The following is a 17,180-nucleotide window of genomic DNA, read 5'->3' on the forward strand; positions in this document are numbered from 1 at the left end:
GTGTGTGTGTGTGTGTGTGTGTGTGTGTGTGTGTGTGTGTGTGTGTGTGTGTGTGTGTGTGTGTGTGTGTGTGTGTGTGTGTGTGTGTGTGTGTGTGTGTGTGTGTGTGTGTGTGTGTGTGTGTGTGTGTGTGTGTGTGTGTGTGTGGCCAGCCTGAATGCCTGATGGGAGCGCTGTGCCTCCACACAGGGAGTTTGGTCAGCTGGCCTATGAGCTGCTGGACCAATCCTACAAACACGATGAGCAAGTGGCCATGAAGCTGCTGACCTACGAGCTGAAGAACTGGAGTAACTCCACCTGCCTGAAGCTGGCGGTCGCCGCCAAACACCGAGACTTCATCGCCCATACCTGCAGCCAGATGCTGCTCACAGACATGTGGATGGGCTGTCTGAGGATGGGCAAGAGCAACAGTCTGAAGGTACACACACACACACACACACACACACACACACACACACACACACACACACACACACACACACACACACACGGGTCAGTACTCGAACTCATAACATTTTTGTTGTGAGGGGAGAGCACTCACCACTGCTCACTGTGCCAGCCTACTTCATTATTCCCACAGTGAACTTGTTTACAGTTACTCCACACAGAATAGAATCGGATGTTTGTTAAAGAGCAGAATACAATGTATTTCAGCGTGAGAACATATATTTTTAGTGTGTTAAAATTCAAGCAGTGATGATTATTGTACTCATAATCACTGAAGTTGAACTTCACCTTCCTCAGTAGAAATAAAAGCACAGGAGGTTCAGGGAGACCCATCCAAGATGGCGGCCGTGCTGAACATCAGCTCCAATAGGCAGCACCAGTCAATGAGGCGTCTCCATCTATCATGTCAATGCTCATATCGGGTAATATTTTAACACTCAAATCATTCGAGTCATTGTTTCTTAAGTCGAGTCCCGAGTCTTTAACTTCCAAGTCCAAGTCAAGCCTCAAGTCTTTGTTTTGTTTTTTAAATTAAGTCACGAGTCATCAAAAAAGCAACTCAAGTCACATGACCAAGTCCTCTCCGGTGCAGATCGCTCTCACACAGGTCCATAGCAGCGGCTCTGATTCCTGATACTTCCTAAACCCCTCCAACCAGACATCTCGGGGAGTACGGTGATAGACCTTCTCCAAGTCCACAAAACTTATGTCCACTGGATTTTTGAACTCCCAAGCCTGATCGATAATCTGTGAGTGGTCCAGCACGGTTCCTCCCATATCTGAGTTTTGGCTTTGATTCAGTGCCTCTGTTCCAGAACCCCCATGGACTTTCTCAGGGGGGCTGAGATGTGTGATAACCAGCACACGCTCCCCCTTCTTGGTGATTAAAGGTTTGAACCTCCACCTCAAAGTGTTCCCTCCATCAAAAATGATACTCTCATTCCAAGTCAAAGATCAGAGCCCTCTACTAGCACACCTGTCTATCGGGTCTGACAGGTCTGTCGGGTCTGACAGGTCTGTCTGGTCTGTCTGGTCTGTAGGGTCTGTCTGGCCTGTCGGGTCTGTCAGGTCTGTTGGGTCTGTCTGGCCTGCCGGGTCTGTCGGGTCTGTCTGGCCTGTCGGGTCTGTCGGGTCTGTCGGGCCTGTCGGGTCTGTCTGGTCTGTCGGGTCTGTCTGGCCTGCCGGGACTGTCGGGTCTGTCGGGTCTGTCGGGTCTGTCGGGTCTGTCGGGCCTGTCGGGTCTGTCGGGCCTGTCGGGCCTGTCGGGCCTGTCGGGCCTGTCGGGCCTGTCGGGCCTGCCGGGTCTGTCTGGCCTGTCGGGTCTGTCTGGTCTGTTGGGCCTGTCAGGTCTGTCTGGCCTATCGTGTCTGTCAGGTCTGTCGGGTCTGTCAGGTCTTTCTGGCCTGCCGGGTCTGTCTGGCCTGTCGGGTCTCTCTGGTCTGTCGGGTCTGTTGGGCCTGTCGGGTCTGTCTGGCCTGTTGGGTCTGTCGGGTCTGTCTGGCCTGTTGGGTCTGTTGGGTCTGTCGGGTCTGTCGGGTCTGTCGGGTCTGTCGGGCCTGTCGGGCCTGTCGGGTCTGTCTGGCCTGTCGGGTCTGTCGGGTCTGTCGAATCTGTCTGGTCTGTCTGGTCTGTCGGGTCTGTCTGGCCTTTCGGGTCTGTTGGGTCGGTCAAGTCTGTCGGGTCTGTCGGGTCTGTCGGGTCTGTCTGGTCTGTCTGGTCTGTCTGGCCTGTCGGGTCTGTCGGGTCTGCGGGTCTGTTGGGCCTGTCAGGTCTTCCATTGCCTGATCCAACTGACAGACAGTGATCAGCTCTGCACTGCTCTTCATCGGAGTCTGGAGAAAATACGCTCTCAGGTGAAACCACAACAAAGTGGAAGGTCGACCTGAGACTGGAGGAGCTCTGGTACCAAGAGAGAGACCAACCCACCTCTGGTACCAAGAGAGAGACCAACCCACCTCTGGTACCAAGAGAGAGACCAACCCCTCACTGTGACTTTGTTGATGCTGGAATTTGTCTGTAGGTCATCGTGGGGATCATCTTCCCGCCTGCTATTCTGCTCCTGGAGTTTCGTCTAGGAGATGAAGCGACACACTACTCCAGAGGAGGCGACGACTCCACGACCAAAGACAAGGACAAGTCCAGCAAAGTGAGAGTGAGACCCAGCCTGTGCAGCTGCCATGCTAAAGCTATGCTAATAGTTCTAGGTCTGACTGACTGTTGTTTTCAGGATGCCGTGTCTAATGTGGACGCTGCGTCAAAGAAAGGAGATGAAGAAGAAAATCAGAAGCCGGGCCGGAGAATCCCCATCGGCAGGAAGATTTATGAGTTCTACAACGCCCCCTTCACCAAGTTCTGGTTCAACACCGTAAGTCTGATGTTTCCTCATCGCCAAACCTGAATGACCAGTGAGAAGCCTGTAGAGGCGTGGGTTCCTGCCTGGCAGCACATGGGCTCACGTCTGTTTACCTTGGGTTACATTGGGTTATGTCGGGCTAAGTCGTGTTATTTCGGGTTACGTCTGGTTACATTGTGTTCCATTGGTTACGTTGGGTTACATCGGGTTACTTTGAGTTATGTCGGGCTAAGTCGGGTTGGGTTGGGTTACGTCTGGTTACGGTGGACTATGTCGGGCAACCTCTGTTTATTTTGGGTTGCGTCGGGTTACGTCTGGTTGGGTCGGGTTACGTCTGGTTGGGTCGGGTTACGTCTGGTTACGTCTGGTTGCGTCGGGTTACGTCTGGTTGGGTCGGGTTACGTCAGGTTGCGTCGGGTTACGTCTGGTTGGGTCGGGTTACATCTGGTTACGTCTGGTTGCGTCGGGTTACGTCTGGTTGGGTCGGGTTACATCTGGTTACGTCTGGTTGCGTCGGGTTACGTCAGGTTGCGTCGGGTTACGTCTGGTTGGGTCGGGTTACATCTGGTTACGTCTGGTTGCGTCGGGTTACGTCGGGTTACGTCTGGTTGCGTCGGGTTACGTCTGGTTGGGTCGGGTTACGTCTGGTTGCGTCGGGTTACGTCTGGTTGGGTCTGATTGCGTCGGTTTACGTCTTGTTGGGTCGGGTTACGTCAAGTTGCGTCGGGTTGGGTCGGGTTACGTCTGGTTGGGTCTGGTTGCGTCGGGTTACGTCTGGTTACGTCTGGTTGTGTCGGGTTACGTCTGGTTGGGTCGGGTTACGTCTGGTTGCGTCGGGTTACGTCTGGTTGGGTCTGATTGCGTCGGTTTACGTCTTGTTGGGTCGGGTTACGTCTGGTTGGGTCTGGTTGCGTCGGGTTACGTCTGGTTGCGTCGGGTTACGTCTGGTTGGGTTGGGTTACGTCTGGTTGGGTCGGGTTACGTCTGGTTTCATCGGGTTATTTATAGTTGTATATAATATACTGTAGTATAGTACTAATATAGTATAGTATATATTTTATTCAATAGAACTATTGAAGTCAATGACACAACTTCCAAAAATATCGTTTCTTTCAATGACGCTAAAGGATCAATTTACACATCATCATCATCATCATCATCATCATCATCATCATCATCATCATCATCATCATCATCATCATCATCATCATCATCATCATCATCGTAATTGGCTTGATTCCCTTCATCTTCATCATCATCGTTGTCTTTGTCCTCTTCATCGTCTGTCTCCCAGCTGAGTTGCTCCATGATGTTCAGCTTCTTCTGTTTAGAAATGTTTGATTTGAGTCCCTAAAAGTGGGTCTCCACTGTGGAGCTCCACCTGCATGAACAGGTGGAGCTCCACCTGCATGAACAGGTGGAGCATACCATGAGGACCTGAACTAAACAGTGTCTCTGTGTGTCAGATCTCCTACCTGGTCTACCTGATGCTCTATAACTACATCATCCTGGTGAAGATGGAGCGCTGGCCATCTTTGCAGGAGTGGATAGTTATCTCCTACATCATCACTCTGGGCCTGGAGAAAGTCCGACAGGTGTGCAGGTGGAGGTTCAGCTGCTTCAGTTGCAGGCTCTTCAGGCACAGGTGCTTCAGGTGTCTCTGTGCATCCTGCCAGATCCTGATGTCGGAGCCGGGGAAGCTGAAGCAGAAGATCAACGTGTGGCTGGAGGACTACTGGAACATCACGGACGTGGCGGCGATCTCGGTGTTCCTGCTGGGCCTCCTGCTGCGGCTGCAGAACGAACCGTCCATGGGCTATGGACGAGTCATCTACTGCGTGGACATCATCTTCTGGTACATCCGTGTGCTGGACATCTTCGGAGTCAACAAATACCTGGGGCCCTACGTCATGATGATCGGAAAGATGGTATACTCCCTCACACTTCCTACCACAAGAACAACCCCATCCACCACTCACCTCCATCCGTCTCCACCCTCAGATGATCGACATGCTGTACTTTGTGGTCATCATGCTGGTGGTGCTGATGAGCTTCGGTGTGGCACGACAGGCCATCCTACACCCAGATGAGGAGCCCACCTGGAGGCTCGCCCGCAACATCTTCTACATGCCCTACTGGATGATCTACGGAGAGGTGTTTGCAGACTCCATAGACCGTAAGACTAGAGTCCATAGTAAGAGTCCCGCAAGTCTGTCCTCACCCAGACCTCACCTGTCCTCATCTATCCAGTGAGGTCTGGTCTAGATGGAAGAGAACAGGTGAGGACCTGTTCTCTTCCATCTAGACCAGACCTCACCTGTCCTTCATGCAGACCTCACCTGTCCTCATCCATAGTAATCCCCGCTGGTCCATTTCAACACGTGGACTTTCCTTGTTGGTAAATTTAGGTGATTTTAGAATTTTTGAAAATCAATTTAAAATATTTGTATTTATAATGAAACATATCTTTTTCTATAGAACAGCTTTACAGATATTATCCTTTTGCACTACATGAAAAGTTGTTTATTTTCTGATTGGTTGATTGATTGTCATCTGTTTTCTTGCTCAGTTTATGCGATGGAGATAAATCGTGAGTATCTGACCGCTTCGCTTCCGCCATCGCTTCAGTCTCACCAAACAAGCAGAAGTGAAGCTGTGTGTGTGCGTGCGTGTGTGCGTGCGTGCGTGTGTGCGTGCGTGCGTGCGTGTGTGTGTACTGTATGTGTGTGTGTGTTCCAGCCCCCTGTGGAGACAACATGTATGATGAAGATGGGAAGAAGCTGCCTCCTTGTATTCCCGGCGCCTGGCTCACGCCCGCCATCATGGCATGTTACCTGCTGGTCGCCAACATCCTTCTAGTCAATCTGCTGATCGCTGTGTTCAAGTCAGTCACATGATAAGTCACATGACCTCAATCACATGGATGATCAGAGCTTTTAGAGAACCACAAAAGGCATTAAACCACTTTTCCTCCTCCTGCTGCACAGTAACACCTTCTTTGAGGTGAAGTCCATCTCTAACCAGGTGTGGAAGTTTCAGCGTTATCAGCTCATCATGACCTTCCACGACCGGCCCATCCTGCCCCCCCCACTCATCGTGCTCCCCCACATCTACATCGTGCTGAGGAGGCTGTGCTGTCGCTGCAGGAGGAGGACAGAGGGGGAGCGTGAGGAGCGTGAGCGCCGCCTCCGTGAGTCCGGCCTCATCACGTGAGAGAATAGAAAAACTTCAAAAATCCCAGAGGGATATCTTCATTGTGTGTGTGTGTGTGTGTGTGTGTGTGTGTGTGTGTGTGTGTGTGTGTGTGTGTGTGTGTGTGTGTGTGTGTGTGTGTGTGTGTGTGTGTGTGTGTGTGTGTGTGTGTGTGTCTTCAGAGTTGGTGCTGAACTTTGAGGAGCTGAAGAGCCTTCACGAGTTTGAGGAGCAATGTGTGGAGGAGTACTTCAGGGAAAAAGACGACGAGAAACAGTCATCCAACAACGAGAGGATCAGAGTTACATCAGAAAGGTGTGTGTGTGTGTGTGTGTGTGTGTGTGTGTGTGTGTGTGTGTGTGTGTGTGTGTGTGTGTGTGTGCGTGCGTCCACATGTTCCATATACACACATTCATGCCCTCCCACATGCATATAAAACACAGAAGGGCCACGAACCTGGAGTCGAACCTGGAATCCTCTCACTGTGAGGTGGGACTAGAACCAAACACATGAGAGTGTATGAGGTTCTCACTCACTGTTTGAAGTCCCTCAGGACTCCGTTTAAGAGCCCATCAGTGTTTATACTCCGTTCTGACCTTTGTCAAGTTGATAAATTCAGAGATATGATCACACTTTGGCTGGTTTGTGTCATCATTGGGGGTGTTGTTGTTGTTGTGGGTGTTGTTCTTGTTGTTAATGGTGTTGTTGAAATTGTAGCTGGCCTTATTGTTGCTGTTGTATTTTATTTGTTTGTTGTTGTTGCTGGTGGTGGTGGTGGTGGTGTTGTTGTTGTTATTGGTGGTGTTATTTGTGTTGTTGTTGTGGTGGTGGTTGTTGTTGTTGTTATTTGTGTTGATGGTGTTATTGACGGTGTTGTTGTTGTTATTTGTGTTGTTGTTGTGGTGGTTGTTGTTGTTGTTATTTGTGTTGATGGTGTTATTGACGGTGTTGTTGTTATTTGTGTTGTTGTTGTTGTTGTTATTGGTGTTGTTGGTGTTGTAGCTGAGGCCTGTACTACAAAGCTGGATTTTTACTTATCCAGGTAACTTCAAGGATTAACTCAGGTTTTCTCTTATCTAGGTAACTTCAAGGATTAACTCAGGTTTTCTCTTATCCAGGTAACTTCAAGGATTAACTCTGATTTCTCTTATCTAGGTAACTTCAGGATTAACTCAGGTTTTCTCTTATCTAGGTAACTTCAAGGATTAACTCAGGTTTTCCGTACTACGACGCTGGTTCACTTCTCACCAGGATAAATCACCTGGTAACTGACGCTGAAAGTCTAACCAGGTTATGTTCTGGATAAGAGGTCAGAGCTCCGCCTCCTGACCAATCACAGCTCTTGGGAAATGCCCCGCCCATTCTTAAATGATGGTGATTGGTGGGCGGGTTCAGCTCTGAGCTGCAGCAGAGAGGAGATGATAAATTAATCCAGAACAATCTTCTTGACATAATAAAATAAATCCTGGTCTCTGAGGCTCTGAAGGAGGTTCTGGTTCTGGTTCTTGTTCCAGGTCTGTTTGGCTCCACGAGGGTTGATCTGGAATAATGATCTTAATAATAATGCTGACGCTGACAGAACCATGAATTAATGGAAGCAGAACTTCTCCTGTCGTCACGGTGATGAATTAATATTCCAACAGGAAACACACTCACACGGAGGAACCTCCGCCTCAGAACCTCCTCCTCAGAACCGCCTCCTCAGAACCTCCTCCTCAGAACCTCCGCCTCAGAACCTCCGCCTCAGAACCTCCGCCTCAGAACCTCCGCCTCAGAACCAGTGGAGGTAAAATGTAAAGTAAAAGAAGAGCAGTGAGGAAGCTCTGCCTGGAACCGTTCTGCTGGAATAAAGTGAAAGTGACTCCGGTTCTATTGTCCCATGAATTAATCTGCTCTAATCTCACCAAGTCAGCATTAACAAGTCAGGAAGGTTCTGGTTCTGGCTGCAGCAGCAGTGTTGCTCTGAGCTGCTGGATGGGTTGGAATTCTTCATAATCTCAGAGATTAACTGCTCCTCTATGGTAGAGTCAGCTGCTCTGCAGGGTTTCTCCCTCTGTGATTGGTCACACGCTGCAAGCTCCGCCCCTTTCAGGTGAACGCTCACACCTGGTCTGTGTTGGTAACCTGCTTGGTTGGTGATCAGGATCATGTACATCTGGATAAGTTAACAAGGAACAAGGAAACACAGAGATCCTGTGTGTTTATTGGTGCTGTTTGTGTTATTGTTGTTGTTGTTGGTGGTGTTATTTACGGTGTTGTTGGTGTTATTGGTGCTGTTAGTGTTGTTGGTATTGTTATTATTTGTGTTGTTGTTGGTTTTAATAGTGTTGTTATTGGTGTCATTGTTGGTATTGTTATTATTTGTGTTGTTGTTGTTGGTTTTAATAGTGTTGTTATTGGTGTCATTGTTGGTATTTGGTCTTATTGTTCTTGTTGTTGTTATTAGTTTGTTGGTGTTATTGGTGGTGTTGTTGTTTTTATTGGTGTAGTTTATGTTATTGGTGTTGTTGGTAGTGTTATTTGTGTTGTTATCTGTGTTGTTGTTATTATTGACTGGGTTTTTGGTGCTACTGGTGTGATTGATTTTAGTGTTGTTATTGGAGTTGTTGTTGTTACTATTAGTGTTGTCTGTGTTATTAGTGTTGTTGTTGTTGTTATTGGTTTGGTTGGTGGTGGTGATGTTATTCGTGTTGTTTGTGTTATTGTTGGTGTGATTGTTTTTGTTGGTGTTGGTGTTATTGGTTTTTTTTTTGCATTATTGGTGTTGTTATGGGTGTCGTTGTTATTGGTGTTGTTGGTGTCATTGTAATAGCAATGCTGCAGGTTCAATTCCCATCTCTGCAATCTCTGCCTGCCTACATGCCGAAGTGTCCTTAGGCAAGACACCGAACCCCAAACTGCCCCCACTGGAGTGACAGCGCCTTGCACAGCTGCAGCCTCCAGTGGGGTGTGAATGTGTGTGTGTGAACGGGTGAATGTGATGAGCTGTGTAAAGCGCTTTGGGGTTGTTGTCAGCAAAAAGGTGCTATATGAGTGAGTCCATTAATTATTATTTATTGGTGGTGCTGTTGTTGTTATTGGTGTTGTTGTTGTTGTTGTTGTCTACGTTGTTGGTGTTGTTATCGGTGGGGTTGTTGTTGTTATTTATGTTGTTAGTGTTATTGGTGGGGTTGTTGTTATTGGTGTTGTTGTTATTTACGTTGTTGGTGTTGTTATTGGTGGTGTTGTTGTTGGTGTTGTTGTTATTTACGTTGTTGGTGTTATTGGTGGGGTTGTTGTTGGTGTTGTTATTGGTGTTGTTGTTGTTATTTACGTTGTTGGTGTTATTGTTATTGGTGGGGTTGTTGTTGTTGGTGTTGTTGTTATTGGTGTTGTTGTTATTTATGTTGTTGGTGTTATTGGTGTTGTTGTTGTCATTGTTGTTGTTATTTATGTTGTTGTTGTTATTGGTGGGGTTGTTGTTATTGTTGTTGGTGTTATTTGTGTTGTTGTTGTTTTTTTGTGTTGTTGTTGTTATTGGTGGGGTTGTTGATGTTATTGTTGTTCGTGTTGTCCATTAAGCAGCTCTATGATATATTAGAGAGCTGTTAGTCCCATATCTCCCCAGAAGAACACTTGGTTCTCAGTGCTTCCGCCTGGAGGTTCCAGTAGAATGGAGGCGGAGCTTCCAGCTCTCAGGCTCCTCCCATGAGGAAGCAGCTCCCAGGTTCAGTAGGGAGGCTGATTCAGTCTCTACTGTCAAGGTTTGGCTCCAGTTGTTTAGTTACTGACGGTGTGTTGTTGTGGATCGTGTTGCTGATGTTGTGGACACAGGGTGGAGAACATGTCCATGCGCCTGGAGGAGGTGAACGAGCGAGAACATTCCATGAAGTCCTCGCTGCAGACGGTGGATCTGCGTCTGGCGCAGTTGGAAGAGTTTTCCAGTCGCATGATGAACGCCTTGGAGAAGCTGGCAGGTGTGGACCGAGCCGAGCTGGTTGGGACTCGCTCCAGAGGCTCGTCGGTGTGTGAGCCCGCCGCACTGCTGCGACATGGCAGCGTCAACAGCGCAGACGGATACAGTCTGTACCGCTACGAGCAGGAGGAGCGCAGCTCGGTGTGTGGGGAACCAGGGGCGGAGTCAAAGAGGGCACCGCCGAGCCCAGAGAGACAAGGAGGGGGAGGAGCCACAGGCAAGGACACAACATCAAAAATACTGCCACTGTTTTTCTGGGTAATGTGTCTGATTTGAAGTTTGGGATATTTGTGGAGACTTGCTTCTTCTTTCAGGCGCCGTCCCAGAATTCGGTCCCACGCTGGAGGTTGGAGGACTGAAAGACCGCACTCAGTCTCTGTCCAGCATCGACATCCAGATTTCCCCCTGTGACCCAGAGCGCCCCCCCTCGGTCTCAATCCTACAGCCTGAGCAGAGCCAGCTGGAGGCTGTGGCACCCTCTCTGCTGGAGAGGTCAAAGGTCACACAGGGTTCATCCTCTCAGCCTCTCAGCAGTAGCATCAGCTCCACCCCTCAGGATCAGAACCAGACGACCGGTGCCATGGCTACTGAGGAGGCAGAACGGGAGGCGGTGCTGCTCGAGGAGAAGGTGGAGCCTCTGGACAGAATCCACGGTGAAGAGGACAGAACGTACCCGACTCTGCGCTCTAAAAGTCTAAACATCAACCCGAGGAAGACCAGGATGAAAAAGAGTGATGATGAGGAGATACCACGCCTGGCCAGCAGTGTCAGGGACCTGGTGTCCTCCTTCAGTGGGGGGGCCGCTGATCCCCGGCCCCGGAGCTCCAGAGACTCTGAAAATTCAACATAAAATCCAATAAGACAAGTGAAGAAAGGCCTGATGAGACACTGGAAATACTTTCCTCCTCGTTTCAAACTGTCTCTGATGGACGAGTGAATCTGATTCCATAAATCAATAAGTTGTGTGGTGGTCCTGGGGGGGGGGGTGACTGATTCATAGGAATCCAACCAAAGAAAAACAGTGATCCAACCCTTCTCAAACCATCCAGTGTTTCTAGACGTTTACATCATTTCTCTCTCTAATAGAAGAACTTTTGTTTTATCTGAGTTCACAAGCAGGAAGTTACAGCTCAACTGGCTTTTATGTCTTCAAGACAAGTTGATCAATATCATCATAGATCAGTGTATCATCTGGTTCTACTGATCAATAGGTTAGAGTATCATCTGGTTCTACTGATCAATAGATCAGTGTATCATCTGGTTCTACTGATCAATAGGTTAGAGTATCATCTGGTTCTACTGATCAATAGGTCAGAGTATCATCTGGTTCTACTGATCAATAGGTCAGTGTATCATCTGGTTCTACTGATCAATAGGTTAGAGTATCATCTGGTTCTACTGATCAATAGGTCAGAGTATCATCTGGTTCTACTGATCAATAGATCAGTGTATCGTCTGCATAATAATAGACGTTAATCAGGTGTTTTCTGGTGATATAGAGTCATTAACATGAAGGAATCTGTCATGACTATCAGCTCCATATAGTCATTAACCCAACTGTCTATATGAAGGCAGTTTGACTTTCTCACTTTCCAGTTTATTAAAAAAATAATGATCAAAATAATAATAATAATAATAATAATAATGATGATGATGATGATGATGATGATCAAAATAATGATAATGATAACAATAATGAAATAAAACCTCCATACGTCCTAACACAGAGGTGAACTTCTGGCTGCCTCTGGTGGTTAGCACTCTTGCCTCACAGTGAGAAGATGGAGGGTTCAAATCCAGCCCAGGGCCTTTCTGTGTGGCGTTTGCATGTTCTACCCGTATGTGTTCTTTCCTCCGGGTTCTCCCTTAGTCGGTTCAGGGAATACATTCCCCTCAAGGGGATTAATAAAGTAGGATTCTTCTTCTAAGACGGATGTATTCGAGTAGAATAGAATTAGGGTTCCAGACTTCCTATGTCCATGCCAACACATCAGAATTCATTTTATTTAATCTATGTGGTGTAATATAAAAACTATGTCAACATTTTAACTGTGTCATTGTATACACGTTGTGACAAATCATTTCACATTGTGAGTACTGCCCTGTGGTCAGTCTGAAGCTACGTCTCTTTCCCACTGATCTACAATCGATTAAAAATAATTAGATAAATTATCTTGGAAAGTTTTGGTACTGGCTTCCTACAGTTGGTTACTCTTTTCGATTAACAATCAAGGGATTCCTCTGTATTATTGAAAGAAAAACTGCATAAAATGGATTTTAATTGTAAATATTTGGAGAATACACCAGTGGTTCTGGAATGGAATCAGCTCTCCATCTTTCACAAACCATTTGGTAGTATTTTCAAATGAATTGAGGAAAAGAGAACAGAAAGGTGTGGTAATACCCCCATAGTGACAAACAGTGGTGGACCCCCCCCCCCCCCCCCCCCCCCCAACACACACACACAACCCCCATGTTGATTTTATATTGATAGCTAAATATTTCCTACCCTGTGGTTTCCATTTAATAGATGCATCATTTCAAATATTAGAAGATGTGGAAGGATTTAAAGGATTACTGAACTTTTACACCAGTTGATCTTCTTCCAAAGTCACTGATCAATTTTAGCAGGAGGAATCAATTCCTCTGGTGGCCAAAGTGTCATGAACACATCATCTGCAAAGAGATTAATTTTGAAATCAGATTTGTAGAGTGTGATACCAGATATATTCTAAACTAACCGGCAACACACAGGCAAAGGGTTCTATAGCTAAAATCACTAAGGTTATGGAGGCTGGACGCTCTTGTTCTGTGGATCTGAAAAGTCTATTTGTCTATTACCGTATTTTTCGGACCATAGGGCGCACCGGATCATTAGGCGCACTATAAATAGCTGTGTCAATTTTCATAAATAAGGCGCACTGGATTGTAAGGCGCAACAATTAAGCGAGACAAAACGGCCAGACAAGTCAAACATTACTCAATTTATTTATTATAAAGTCAATAATTAAAACATTTGTTTTAAATAAAACATTTTTTGATTGTAATTCATGAAATACTAAATAAACTCAACAATTTCAATCACTCAACTCATTTTTTAGTTTTTATTCATGAAATACGAAATAAACTGAATAATTTCAAAAACTCAAAAAATTCAGCTAAAACTCGTGAAATACTAAACAATACACATACTTGTCAGTTCATTCCTCTTCCGCAAATCCTTCAAAATCTTCGCCATCAGTGTCTGAGTTAAACAGTTGTGCGATGGTGGCGTCAAGCACACCTGTATCCCTCTCGTCCTCATCCGACTCACTCTCACTGTTACTTGGCTGCTCCGTGATGATTCCTGCCTTCATGAACGCTCGAACTACACTTGTACGGAAACCTTGGCCCAGGCATCCACGATCCACGATCCACTGGCAGATAAGTGAGTAGCTTGCCCGGCGTTGTCTCCCTGTGAATGTGTGTTCGCCGTCTGTCATCCAGCGCTCCCACGTTGCTCGCAGTTTAACTTTGAACGACCTGTTGACGCCAATATCCAGCGGTTGGAGTTCTTTCGTTAATCCACCGGGAATGACGGCGAGCTCCGAGTTTGTTTTCTTTACCTGGTCTTTGACGGCGTCGGTGAGATGGGCGTGCATGGAGTCGTAGATCAAAAGGGACGGAACTGTGTGGAAAAAGCCATTCGGTCGCTGCACGTAAATTTCACTCAGCCACGCACTCATCATCCCCTCGTCCATCCAGCCCTTTGACAATGACGCCAGCTGGAAACTTTTCTTTTGGAACAGTTTTTCTCTTGAAAATGACCATCGGTGGTAGTTTCTGGCCGTTTGCCTGGCAACCGAGGACAACCGTGAAAGATGACTTTTCGTTCCCTGTGGTGCGGATAGACACCGTGCTCGTCCCTGTTTTCTCGACCGTACGGTTCATGGGAATATCAAAGGTGAGTAGCACTTCATCCATGTTGGTTATGTGCTCTACGCGGATCTTCTTTTCAGCGATCTTTCCCGCGCAGTAGGTGCGGAAAAGGGCTAGCTTTTCAACGTAATCTTTTGGCAGTTGTTGTGAGACGGTAGTTCTTGTGCGTATGGAGAGATTACGTCTTTTCATAAAACGAAAGCACCAAGAAGGGCCACCTCGAAAGTCGTTGATTTGCATATCACTCGCTACTGCTGTTGCCTTGAGTCGTATAGTGACAGTAGAGACGCTTCTACCCGCTGCTCTCTGTTGAATGACCCACTGTTCAATGTTGTCCTCCAACTTTGGCCATCTTGCTTTGTTCCCGCGGAAACCTTTTTTAGTCTTTTTTACTTGGCGCAGGTCGTCTGCTTGCTTCCTCCATTTACGTACCATTGATTCGTTAATATTAAATTCTCTCGCAGCTGCTCTATTTCCATGTTGATCTGCGTGACTCAATTCAAGCCTTAAGCTTGAATTCTGCTTCGTAAGCGTGTCTCTTCACAGGAGCCATTTTAGGGTCATTAAATAAACACAACAATATTACAGTACATAATGTGTATTACTCCGCGAGGCGGCAAAATCCGATGGGCAAAATACTCAGCGGCGCAGCTAGGTCCGTAAACACAGCTGGAAGTGATACACAAGGCGCACCGGAATGTAAGGCACACTGTTGATTTTGGAAAAAAATATGGACATTTAAATGCGCCTTATGGTCCGAAAAATACGGTAGTCCTAACAGTTGCAAAAGGTTTATTATACATTGACTGACCAACGGAATGCATTTGAGAACAATTCCATGCTTCGATAATACATTGAATAAATATGTCTACTCAATCCAGTAAAAGGTTTTTTTCTGTGTCCAGGAATATTGCAACTACTAGAAGACAAAGACATTCTGCCTCAGTCATGATATAATATTTCTCATATCCTCTGCTGCTTTCTGTTCTGGGATAAAACCTGTCTGGTCTCGATTTAGAATTGATGGTAGGATTTTTTTAAGCCACATTGCAAGTATTTTATAGTCGTTATTCAGAAAACTCAAAGCGTGAAGAATCTCTAGTTTGTGGGTTTAGGTGTCAGAGTGTGTGTGTGTGTGTGTGTGTGTGTGTGTGTGTGTGTGTGTGTGTGTGTGTGTGTGTGTGTGTGTGTGTGTGTGTGTGTGTGTGTGTGTGTGTGTGTGTGCCAGCCAGTCAGAGCGCAGCAGGCTGGGGCGTGTGTGTCGTGGGATCTGATCATGATAAGCAGCTGGTGTGTGACCCGCCGCTTCAGCGGCTTCTCTGATTGGTGGAGGTTCCACCGAGCTCGGGTATAAAACAGCAGCACTTTTCATCTTCATCATCAGAATCATCAGAAGCACCATGGCCTTCCTCTGGATTGTGTCCTGCCTCGCCTTCATCAGCGCTGCCTACGGTGAGAAACGCCCACCGCTGGGGTCTGTTTGTTGATGTTGCTGTTATAAATCCTTCTCTGGCACCGGCAGGCTGCGGCACTCCGGCCATCGCCCCCCAGGTGACCGGCTATGCTCGCATTGTGAACGGTGAGGAGGCGGTGCCTCACTCCTGGCCCTGGCAGGTGTCTCTGCAGGTGACTACTACTTCTTCTTCTTTTTCTTCTTCTTCTTCTTCTTTGGTGTCTCACCTCCATTGATTTTCCTCAGCAATCCAGTGGCTTCCACTTCTGTGGAGGATCTCTGATCAACGAGAACTGGGTGGTCACTGCTGCTCACTGCAACGTCAGGTCAGAAACACAAACACCTGAGAGGGAAGCTGATTGTTTGCTGCTGAGACGTGAGAACGATCAGATGTTCAGCACAAGTTCCTGGACTCAGAAGGATTCAGCCTGGTTCTCTCCTTGTGCAGAAAGTCTTGTGGGTTTTAGAGCTGACTGTTTGTTTGTTTGTTTGTTTGTTTGTTTAGGACTTACCACCGTGTGGTTGCCGGTGAGCATAACAAGGGCTACAGTTCCAATGAAGATGTCCAGATTCTGAAACCCGCTCAGGTAAGGCACAGCTTTCAGCCAACCATTGGTCCGAGTGCCCGGCCCGGCCCGGCTCCCTCTAACTCCCCCCCCCCCCCCCCCCCCCAGGTCTTCACCCATCACAGCTGGAACCCCAGCACTATCAACAATGACATCGCCCTTATCAAGTTGGCCTCACCCGCTCGCCTGGGAACCAACGTCTCTCCCGTCTGCCTTGCCGAGTCTGGCGACCTGTTTGCCGCCGGCAGGCTGTGCGTCACCTCCGGTTGGGGACTGACCAGATATAACGGTGAGACACACACAGTTGTTTTGAGGGGATCTGGCGGTGCTGCTGTGTGTTGACTTTGTGTGTGTGTGTGTGTGTGTGTGTGTCTCAGCTGCCAACACTCCCAACAACCTCCAGCAGGCGGCGCTGCCTCTGCTGTCTAACGACCAGTGCAAGAGGCACTGGGGCAGCAACATATCAGATGTCATGATCTGCGCCGGAGGAGCTGGAGCCACGTCTTGCATGGTGAGGCCCCGCCCACTCACCTGTCTTGGCCTGTCCTGATTGGGTTGCTGGCAGGGTTTTTGTTTACTTGTTTACTTGTCAACCTTGCAGGGCGACTCTGGCGGCCCTCTGGTCTGTGAGAAGGACAACGTCTGGACTCTGGTGGGCATTGTGTCCTGGGGAAGCAGCAGATGCTCCACCTCCACCCCTGCCGTCTATGCCCGTGTCACCGAGCTCCGTGGTTGGGTGGACCAGATCCTCGCTGCCAACTAAACACTGTGTAGCAGAGCTGCAGCCAACAGGAGCCCAAGAATCTGATCCTGGACCTAAGACCAAGGACTCTAGGTCCAGGTCCCTGATCCTGGACTTGCCTGGAAGCCAAACGTCAGACTTCAAACTCGCTGAATGAAAATAAAACATTTGAAACCAGTAAAAGTCTTTTTGTGTGTTTGCACAGCAGAGTTTAGTGGAATCAACAGAAAATTTCAGAATTTCACTCAACTTAATTCATTGATCTCGATCTGGGATTTCTGTTTGCACAAACTCTGGAAAAGGATTTGATTGGTTGATAGTTTACTTGTCAGAGCCTGTCTGATGACCTCCACCTCCACCGCCACCTTGAAGTGGAGTTCCTGATGAAGTACACCAGGAGATGGAGTGACTGATAAGCTGGGTTAGGGTTACTGGGTTGGGTAGGGAATTGTGTAGTAAGCCTAACCCTAACCCAAACCCGAACTTATAACCCTAGCCCTAAATAATAATGCTAACCCTAACTCATAACGCTAACCCTAACCTCTAACCCTAAC

At 47.5% G+C, this 17,180-nt stretch overlaps 2 protein-coding genes across 2 annotated transcripts in view; both read left to right on the plus strand.

Moving 5' to 3' along the window:
- The window catches only part of LOC308106746 (transient receptor potential cation channel subfamily M member 1-like), a gene marked incomplete at both ends in the record, with an annotated part of 49,667 nt that extends 38,870 nt beyond the window's left edge, over window positions 1-10,797 (plus strand). Inside the window, 12 exons of the mRNA XM_080458656.1 lie at window positions 190-418; window positions 2,468-2,593; window positions 2,675-2,812; window positions 4,267-4,395; window positions 4,477-4,728; window positions 4,802-4,976; window positions 5,370-5,390; window positions 5,540-5,684; window positions 5,788-5,990; window positions 6,175-6,307; window positions 9,806-10,164; window positions 10,262-10,797. Of these exons, the coding sequence (XP_080314782.1) occupies window positions 190-418; window positions 2,468-2,593; window positions 2,675-2,812; window positions 4,267-4,395; window positions 4,477-4,728; window positions 4,802-4,976; window positions 5,370-5,390; window positions 5,540-5,684; window positions 5,788-5,990; window positions 6,175-6,307; window positions 9,806-10,164; window positions 10,262-10,797 (2,446 nt within the window). The remainder of the gene's footprint in view (window positions 1-189; window positions 419-2,467; window positions 2,594-2,674; window positions 2,813-4,266; window positions 4,396-4,476; window positions 4,729-4,801; window positions 4,977-5,369; window positions 5,391-5,539; window positions 5,685-5,787; window positions 5,991-6,174; window positions 6,308-9,805; window positions 10,165-10,261) is intronic.
- A 4,434-nt stretch (window positions 10,798-15,231) lies between these two features.
- On the plus strand, window positions 15,232-16,804 carry LOC308128343 (chymotrypsin B-like). Its single transcript, XM_080493436.1, has 7 exons — window positions 15,232-15,317; window positions 15,388-15,491; window positions 15,565-15,644; window positions 15,824-15,905; window positions 15,993-16,173; window positions 16,262-16,395; window positions 16,486-16,804. The coding sequence occupies exons 1-7, from the start codon at window positions 15,266-15,268 to the stop codon at window positions 16,645-16,647; spliced, it is 795 nt and encodes a 264-aa protein (XP_080349562.1). The 5' UTR covers window positions 15,232-15,265; the 3' UTR covers window positions 16,648-16,804.
- The last annotated feature ends 376 nt before the right edge of the window (window positions 16,805-17,180 follow it).

Source organism: Lipophrys pholis (assembly GCF_963383615.2).
Source record: "Lipophrys pholis genome assembly, chromosome: 2".
Lineage (NCBI taxonomy): Eukaryota > Metazoa > Chordata > Actinopteri > Blenniiformes > Blenniidae > Lipophrys > Lipophrys pholis.

Coding starts and splice junctions, on each gene's coding strand:
- LOC308128343 (XM_080493436.1), top strand. CDS start 15,266: ATGGCCTTCCTCTGGATTGTGTCCTGCCTCGCCTTCATCAGCGCTGCC. Junction 15,318..15,387: donor CTTCATCAGCGCTGCCTACG/GTGAGAAACGCC, acceptor TGGCACCGGCAG/GCTGCGGCACTCCGGCCATC. Junction 15,645..15,823: donor GCTGCTCACTGCAACGTCAG/GTCAGAAACACA, acceptor TTGTTTGTTTAG/GACTTACCACCGTGTGGTTG.